This window comes from Pithys albifrons, chromosome 27 (assembly GCF_047495875.1).
Source record: "Pithys albifrons albifrons isolate INPA30051 chromosome 27, PitAlb_v1, whole genome shotgun sequence".
In the NCBI taxonomy this organism is placed as follows: Eukaryota; Metazoa; Chordata; class Aves; order Passeriformes; family Thamnophilidae; genus Pithys; species Pithys albifrons.
In genome coordinates, this window is record NC_092484.1 from 1,626,108 (window position 1) to 1,635,350 (window position 9,243).

Below are 9,243 nucleotides of genomic sequence, written 5' to 3' on the forward strand. Positions count from 1 at the left end.
GGCCACGCGGACTCTCTGGTTTTAAAGTGCACTTTAAATCATCTGCACTTGGGTTTGGTGTATTGAAGAGGGTGGGGGGAGCACAGAGGGGTGGCCACAGGACACCTCGACATCCTGAAGTGACAAGGAGGGACCTCTGGGGTGAAGGGGATTGGGCAGCTCATGGATGAGAAATCGTTTCCTTGCTCCTGGGAACAGGGTGATGGGTGGTCAAGGTTTGTGGCCACCCACGGCATATTAAGAGACAAACTCAGGCATCTTTCACTATAAAAACAAATCTTTTATGTAAAAAATAAACCTAAACAAAACCCACAACCCCCGCTGCCATGCTGTGACAATACAAAAGGCCGAGTCCCCAAACACCGTGAAAACAGAGTCGTTGGATCCAAATATATATAAATTGTCAACTGATGAGATTGGAAATAGCACCTTGCTGGCTCTTCTGCCCCTCCCCGGAGTGACCCTGTTCCCCAAAACCACCACCCACACTCCAGGCCCAGGGACTCCCCCAAGCCCTGCTTGCTGGACAGGGTGGGAGCCCCACCCTCAGCCCTGGTACCCAGGGACCCCCTGCCTGTCTCAGCAGCACCCCTGCTGCCCTGGGCACCCCACAGCAGAAGCCACTCAGCCCCTGCTGTCCCGAGCACAGGGTCCCACCGAGCGGGGTCCAGCAGCGCCGAGCAGCGATCCCCAGGGCAGGGTGGGCGGAAGGGGGTCTTCAAAATCCAATCTCAAAACGGTATTGAGAGAAAAACACTTTTCTGTCTGCACTGCAGGGTCAAGTAACAAAAAGAAACAAAAAAAGGGGCAGGGGAAGAGACGAGGAACGAGCAGGAGCTGCATCCTGAGCTCTCCTGCAGCGACTGCCCAAGTGCCCCCGAGTGCTCCCCGGCCCCGAGTCGGGTTGAACACGGTCCCTGTGCTGTCCCGCCCGCAGCCCCCGTGCTGGTCTCAGTCCCGTGTCCCCGAGCGGGCGAACGCGGCGGCGTGTGCCGGGTCAGTGGGGAGGTGAGCCGGGTGTGCTTGCACACCGGCTGGGCAGGTGCCCGAGGGCGGGCAGGGAGAGGTGGAGGGGTGCGAGGGCGGGGGGAGCCTCTTCACTTGGCTGGTTTGGTGATGATGCGAGCGGAGAAGTTAAAGAGGTCCTTGTTGATTTTCCGGAGGTTGCTCACCTCCTCCTCCAGCTCGCTCACCTGGATCGTCAGGTGCTCCTGGTCTCCCACCAGGTTCTGCAACAGGAAAACACAACAGGGTCTCAGCTCTGCCAGATAGAGGCTGTTGCTCCCTCCACAACAGGAAACCCCAAACCCCCCAGTCCTCTTCCTCCTCCTCAAGCTGCAGTGCTCACATTACCAGCAAATTCCAGAGCTCTTCCCTCCATTCCTGACTTGCCTGTCAGATCAGCTGACAAGGAATCCCCCAAGGAGTCTGTACCCGATTCCCAGCCTGGGAGCAGCTCTCACCTTTTCCCTCGTTGAGTACATCTGTGAGTACATCCTCTCTGCCTTCTCCAGGTAGCTCTGCCCAGGCTCCTGCAGGGACAGACCAGAGGACTTGGCAGAGCAGACATGGAGCTTCTCCTAACAGCCCTGGGCAGGGTTCCCCTGGGAGGGACCCAGGGTGATCCTGCTGTCCCCTCTGCCAGGCAAACAGCCCCTCATGGCCTGCTGCCACTTCCCCAACAGGGAGCTCATCCATCAGCCGTCACAGGACTGCCACTGTCACTCGCCCAGGCAGACACTGGCAGAGGGGAGAAGCTCTGGGACCACCACTGGAGAGGTTAGGATGGACAGGACACCGATGGAGTGGGACCCTCCTCCCTGGGGACAGCCATGCCAGGACTGAGGAAATGGTGGGACAGCAGAGCCAGCCCACGCTGCAGCACAGGGCTGGGAGGACAAATGACTGCAGCAGCCAGGACAGGGAGGGAGTGGGAGGGAGCAAAATGGGTTTCACCAGCTGGAGAAGCTTTGCTCCAGCACAACCCCTCCCTGATGTCTGTCCCCCCTCCCTGACCACCTGCTTGCCCCTGGTACCTGCTGGTGCAGCCCCAGGCGCAGCGTCACCCCCTCAGCGCCCGGCTCGTCGCTGCTCTCGGTGCCGTGCAGGTGTCTGCTGAACTTGGGAAGGGGCATGCTGGGCTTCCCATCGGGGTTGAACATGTTGGCAGGGGCCAGCACAATGAAGGCGTTTGTCACCGGACCTGGCACGGGACAGTGGGGACAGGTCAGGCTGGACGCGTCGTAGGCTTGTCTATGGCTGGGCCCTTGGGCAGCCCAAAGAACAGTGAGTATGACCCCGGTGCAGACAGTGGCCAGGACTCTCTCCTCCCTCCCCAGCAGCTCTCTCTGTCCAGGGCTGTGGCTCCACACCCTGGGCCTGGCACCCCAGGGTGGGTGGGGGTTGCTGGGGGCCCGCCTGGCCACCAGAGGGGAGCGGGGGCTCGACCTCCCCTGCAGAGCCGCCATTCATCAGCACTGCTGTGCCCGCAGCTCTGTGCTGCCACGATCCATCATAGGCTCTCACCAGCAGAGCTAATGAGTGCGTTAATTGCAGCATTTACCCGCACCAGCGGCTGCTCTCTGGCAGCAGCCCCCTCCGCTCCCTCTCAGCCGTGCTTACTGTGAACTTCCACCATTGTCCCCCACACTGGAGCTCTCCCTGTCAGACACAGCAGCCCCTTAGCCCCCCTCCAGTGGGCAGAGCAGCTCGGCCACCGCTACCAGAGCCCGACCATCCATCTACCCTGGCTGAAGGGAAAGGTGAAGAGGGTCCAGATGCACCTGAGTGGAGGCTGCCAGTGCTGGAGGGAGAGGAGTGGGGTGAGGAAGAGAGTCTGAACAGTTCTGAACCCAGAACTGTTGAGGGCTTTCAGTCTCTGCAGAGGAGATGAACACAAGCAGCTCTGACACGGACAATGGCTCTATCACCATCATCTCCTGCTCCAGAGTTTACTCCAAAGCCTGATCCTCCTGGATCCAAGGCTGGACTCACCAGCAGAGCAGAGTCTCTGCTGAACACTCAGCCAGGGGCTCCTGGCCAACTCAGCTGTAACAAACCCATCTAAAAACCAGGCCTCTGAGGCAACTGCCCAGCTGTAGAATTCTCACTGAACCAGTAGCTCATCAAGCTGTTCGAGAGGATGGGACAGGAAAGGTGGAGAGGAGAAAAATCTCAGGAATGAACCCAAAGATCCCCAAATCCAGTCACCACATAGACACAGCCCTCCCAAGGCTGTTTTAGGGCCCCAGAACAAATGCAAGTCCTCTCCCAGCCCACCTTGCCCTCAGGGCTGGGGCAGTGGCTGATCTCGAGCCAGCCTGGAGCACCCCAGGATGGTCTTACAGAAATGAACCTTCAGAGATGGTCTGTGCCACTCCATGTTTGAAGAGACAAGATGGAGCTCATGTGACAGGACTGGAATGAAGGCCTGGAGGGATCTAGGGGCAAGGGTCTCCTGCTTCCTCCTGGAGTGGTGCCTGGCACAGGGAGTGACTGGAATCAGCCCTGCCTCGCTGGCACCACCACAGCTCATCATCTAGGAGCAGCAGCCCAACTTCTCAAAGTTCAACTGCCTGCCCACACTCTGACCCTGCCAAAGATGAGCCACCCTTGATGCCACAGCCCCTCATGCCTGGCCTGCCTGCTTGGCCCAGAGCCACACTCCAGCTCCTCTGATCTATTTGCAGCAGCATCATGAGGGGAGGGAGGGCAGTGGGCCCTGAGTGCCCCCCTGAGAACACAGGGCTCGAGGCTGCTGTCATGTCACATGGCTGAGCCTGTGTCATCCCTGCCTTGGGGAGGGAGCTGGAGGAGCTCAGGGCAGCAGTGAGGGCAGACCTTCCCAGGGGACTCACACTGCTGCTTGGACAGGCCAAGGCAGACTGGGACCCACAGACACCAGCGCTGTCCCATGGAGTGGGGGCCAGTAGAGCCCCCCACACAGGGAGGCTGCAGGGACCCCATGAGGACCCCAGACCCAGGACAGCTTGGGGGATGGTGGGCTCTCAGGCCACTCCTGGGCTTGGCAGAGCACACACACAGCACAGTGGGGTGATGTCAGTGCCAGGGCAGACAAATCCCTGCCCACAGGCAGCAGGGAGCCAGTGGAGGCTGCAGAGCACCCACAGCTCTGGGTCAGACCAGGCCTGACCCTCCTGGAAAGAGCCTGGTCCACCCACTCTCCTTTGCAGCCTCAGGAGGGCTCCAACTCCCAGCCCACAGCCAAAGCCTGGCCCTCCTCCTTAGATGACTCAGTTCTGATTTGGTCTGTTTTCACCCTCTAATGCCACTGGCGCCAGTCTAGATGGGCGCTGCAGTGGATCTCAATTAGGGATGGTCCTTGGCAGCCAAAGGGAAGAGGGAAAGGGTCTGGAGGCAGCCTGGCTTCCAGAGACTGTCCTGAGGCAGCAGCTCAACCACCACAGAGAAACAGGGTCTGGCTTTCCCTGCCATCACCAGGGGGTTTGGGCTGTGCCTGAAAGCAGTGGTGTCAATCCTATCAGCCAGCCAGTACAGCACTAGGGACTGAAAACCACCACAATTCGGGGAGGAACCCTGTTAGCAACAGGAGGGGTAAATGTCCCCTTGCTCTGAGGCACTTGACTGCTGCTCTATGTACTTTATCAGAGCCATCAGACTGAAATCCCAGACAACTGCTCATATGGGATTCGCTTCAGGCCCCATGAGCTCACAGGTGCTCACTGCAGGGTCACAGAGCCATCCACTCCCGACAGAGCTGGGGTGTATGTGGGGTGACCACTCCCTTGGAAAAACAAGGAGGAAGATCCTGGATGACCTCAGTGATGGGGTGAAATCTGTGACTCAGTCCCGACAGTGCACAGGGAAGGGGGTTATTAACACACAGGCAAGGTCACAGCATTGCTCCAGACAGCCAAGGCTCCCTCCAATGCCTCTGCCCTTCCCAGGAGGTGAGGCAAGGGGCAGAGACACACCCAGAGTGCCTTGAGCAGCACAGGTGAGACAGCAGTGGCCTCTGGCAGCAAGGATCCCGGAGATAAGGACATTCCTACCTTTGTGATTCATTGTCTTCAGGCACTGCTTGCTCTGGATGTCCCACAGCCGGACAGTTTCGTCGTGAGAGCCTGAGAGCAGGAGGCTGCCATCTGTGGAGACTGACAGACACGTCACCTGGTTCCTGGAATGGGGAGAAGAGGATGTTTAAACTCAGGATGACCCCAAGACTGCCACAAACCAGTGAGGCGGGCAGATGGGGGCAGATGGTGGCTGGCAGGTATGTTTGGTCCCTCACCTGTGCCCTTTGAAGATCTTCCCGTTCTCCCGCTCTGTCTGGAAGGTCCGGTCTCTCTGGACTGGCTGCAGAAATCAAGGAAGGAAGGGAGAGTGGTTAAAACTCAGGAAGGCTGAAGCCAGCAGGTACACCACCGTGTCTGGAGGGGACAGAAAAGACACAGGGGAACTCAGATTCTCCTGTGCCCTAGCAGGTCACACTAGTCCCAGCAGGGAAGTGACTGGCTTGGGGTGGCAGGGCACACCCACAGCCCCGTGCACTTACCCAAGCACAGAGGTCAACCTGGAAGATGGACCCGTCCATGCCACCACAGAACATGTGGTACTCTGAGAGGTCCAGAGTCACAGCCATGATCCCCACGTCGAAGAGCACAGAAAGCAGGAGCTCCCCAGAAGAGATTTCCCAGAGCTGGAGTCAGAGGGGACAGAAAATCATGGAATGGTAATGGCAGGATTGGAGGAACACTGACACCCTGGCATTCCACACTGGCACCTCAGCATTCCATTCTAGCATCTCCTCCAGTCTGCGGCTGGGAAACCAAGTCCAAGGCAGAATGAAGGCAGAACCCAGTATCAACCTCTCAATGACCAGGAGAACAGTATCCCAGGCAGCTCCAAAATAGTCCTGAGCCCCCTCTGTGCCTGTCCTGTCCCCAGGGCACCCCTCTCCCTACAGACTTCAGCCTGCTCTGCTCCCTGTGGATATCAGTGGTGAGAATCAGAAGAGATGACCCTGACATTCCCAGGAGAACAGGGACTGCAACAGCCCAGCCCGGGGACAGGTGCAGAGAAACTGCCAGTGTTGGAGAAGCAGAGTCCATGTCTGGCAGCTCTGAGTCACTGCAGAGACAGCCAAGACATTCAGCCTGTGCAACCCAGGAAAGCTTTGGGACAGCTTGGGGACAGGGACAGCTTCCTGCTGCCTGGCGGAGCCTGGCTTTGACCCCGCAGTGTCTGGCACCTCTGGAATGAGCCTCACCTTGGCTGTCTGGTCGAGGGAGGCAGTGGCAGCCCGTGCCAGGGGCCCTCCAAAGCCGCAGTACAGGTCGGTGATGGGGAGGCTGTGCCGCGACCAGACGTGCCGGGGATCGGGAATCTGGGAGGGCTCTGCCTGCAGGACGCTGTGGGGAGAGCAGAGAGGGGTGGCACGTGGGTCAGCCAGGGCACAGCCCCATGGGGAGCTGGACTAGGCTCTGCTCCAGCTGCCTCTCCTGGCTGCAGGGACCAAGGGGGACCGAGGAGTTGCCAATGGGCAAGGCACATGGACCCTGAGGCTGAGGACCTTGGCTGAGCTCCCCACCCCAGAGGAACAGAGACATTGGCTACCACTGGCAGGGAAAGGGCACAATCCACTCTGTGTCACCCAGGAAAAGAAGTCAGAGCCATATGCCATTCCCAAGAAACCCCAGCGAGACTTTTCAGGGAAAATCTCCCTAGTCACAAGAATGCCAGCTATGGAAGAGCCGCTCGAGGATGGTACAGACCCAGCTGGTACATGTGAACTCAGCCAGAGCTGATCCTGCCTATAGGACACTGGGATCTCTTGCTCCAATATCCCTGCCCTGATGCTCCCTGTGCCCCCCAAACCCCCTTACTTGTAGAGGTTCCACACCAGGGCCAGGCAGTCCTTGGCCCCCGAGAGGAAGTGGCTGCTGTCGTCGGTGAAGCAGAGGCACGTGAGGTCCTGGTAGTGTCGGTTCAGGATGGCGAGGAGGTTCCCGTTGGATACCTGGAGCAAGGGGAAGGGCAGGAATGTGTCAAGGACTGAAATGTCCCAGGATAATCCCATGCCCTCAGTGCAGTGGGGAAAAAGGGGAGATTCTGTCGAGCACAGAAGCCCATTGGCACCTCACAGACAGTGACTGACACCACTGAAGTGCAGCTGGAACCACCATGTGCACTTGGGACTGCAGGGAAACACAGCACAATGGCTCTGGGAGAGGTCCTGGCACATTAACTCTGTAATCTAGTGATGCCAGAGCTCTTTCTCTGGTCAAGATACAAGCGTGCAGTAAAGATTTCCTGTTCACTCTTAATGTTCATTACTTTGGTGATTTCTTCCTGCCTCCCACAAGCCCTGAGGAAGTGGCAGCAGGGTTGCAAGAGATGCAGAAGGCTGTGTTACATCCCAGGGGTGGCTCATGATCCTGGGCCAAAAAAAAAAAGTGGAGGCTTTAGAGTAGACAGGGAATCCCCCAAACCTGGAGCACTTCTTGTTAGAAGGCAACACTGAAAACATGGAAGGGATAAAGCAGTAAGTGAGCCTAAAATAAAATGAGAGAGTTCACTCCCTTCTGTTGTCTAAACCCAAACTAAACCATGATTCAAGAGGTCTCAAAGACAGCACAAAACCAAGGCTCTGGGGGCTGGTTCCAGTTCCATCATGGTTTCCATGGAGCCTCTCCAACGTGCCAGAGGGACAGTGCTATACCCTAGAACACGTTTGCAGGTGATGGGAAGTGGGGCAGGGCCCAGCTTGGAGCACCATGAGCAGCAGTTCCCACTGCAGTGGGTTCAGCCCCGTGGTTCCTGTCAGGAATTTTGTTCCAGCGCTGCCACAAGCACATTGGTACAAACAAACCCTGATGAGTTCAAGAAGAGCCGCCCACACCATGAAGCTCAAACCTTCCCCAGCACAGGGAGCTCTCCAGGTGAGGCATCACAGGGTTTAATCCCAGGCTCAGGACAAGTTGCTGCTTTTATTTGCTCAGTGGTGTGCTGGGAACACAGCGTAATCCCACATAATCCAGGAGTAATTAACCAGTAGGACAATGACCAGAGCGCAGCAGGGCCTGCTGACACCCTGGGCACATGCAAATACATGGCTGAAATGTGGGAGAAGTGCTGGAAGAAAACCAGGTCCTGTGCTGCTGCCTCAAGGGAACAACATCCAGCCCCTGAGTCACCAGGAGCTGCTTGGAAAGAGAAGGAAAGGGCAGAGCGAAGCCTCTCCCAGAATTTCTCCCCCTCCTGCTTAGACAAGCTGCCCTGTGGACTGCAGAGCCCTGGGATTTACAGATAGCTGAGTGACAAGGGCACTGCCAGTGGGATGGGGCACTCCCTGACTGCCTGAGATGTGAGTCCGCACATCCCCAAGCCCCCCGGAGCCCCCGTACCTCCCACAGGTAGATGCTCTCGGCGACTCCCGCCAGGATGTAGAGCCCGTTGGGAGAGGCCGTCAGGCAGGTCACGGGCCCGGGGCAGATGATCTTCTGCTGCAGCTGGTCCTGGGGCAGAGAGAGCACAGTGGGCGCTCAGCATCGCAGGGAAGGGGCTGCCAGCAGGACCCCCCGAGATGGGAGTTTAGGGCCCTCCCTGGGGGGAGGTCTCCCAGAGAGAGGGATGGAGGGCACCCGCCTGTGGTGATGGGGATCAGAATGGAGAGAAGGAGGCCCTGAGGGTCTGACCACGGGGATGGGGGGATCTTTGTGGAGCGAGGGGGCAAGGCAGGGGTTGACCATGGAAATGGGGGGGCTCTGTGGACAGAGGGACCCCTTCTCACAGGGCCGGAGGGTCCCCACGGTGGGGGGTCCCGTCACACCCCCTCCGGGCCCAGAGTCCCTCCGCGAGGCCCCGGGGCGCCCCCCGAGCCGAGGCCGCCCAAGCCCGCCCGCCGCGCCGGTACCTTCCTCTGGAGCTCCCAGACGTTGATGTAGCTCTTGCCGAGCTGGGCCCCCAGCAGGTGCTCGCCGCCCAGCAGCGCCAGCCCGCGCGGGCCGCTGTTGCCGCCGCGGTACCCGGGCAGAGCCGAGCCCGAGTGCAGCTCCCAGACCGAGCAGTTGCAGAGCGGCCCCGCCGCGTCCGACACCAGCGCCACCTCCATGGGCGCCGCCATCTTCGCGGTCCGCCAGGGCCACAGAGAGCGCGGCCGCGGCCCAGAGCGCCGCCTCCCCTGCCCCACGCTGACCAATCAGCAGCGGCGCCGACGCGGCCGCTCCGCCGCACGGGGCGAGGGCTGCGCACGCGGCAGGA

General features: G+C 59.2%; 1 protein-coding gene across 1 annotated transcript; it reads right to left on the minus strand.

Moving 5' to 3' along the window:
• Positions 1–265: 265 nt before the first annotated feature.
• On the minus strand, positions 266–9,117 carry WDR18 (WD repeat domain 18). Its single transcript, XM_071578030.1, has 10 exons — positions 8,897–9,117; positions 8,388–8,498; positions 6,867–7,000; positions 6,251–6,392; positions 5,537–5,680; positions 5,273–5,337; positions 5,034–5,158; positions 2,037–2,203; positions 1,464–1,532; positions 266–1,229 (listed from the first exon to the last, which is right to left on the minus strand). Exons 1-10 carry the CDS (start codon positions 9,104–9,106, stop codon positions 1,098–1,100), a joined length of 1,299 nt encoding a protein of 432 aa, XP_071434131.1. The 5' UTR covers positions 9,107–9,117; the 3' UTR covers positions 266–1,097.
• Between the last annotated feature and the right edge of the window lie 126 nt (positions 9,118–9,243).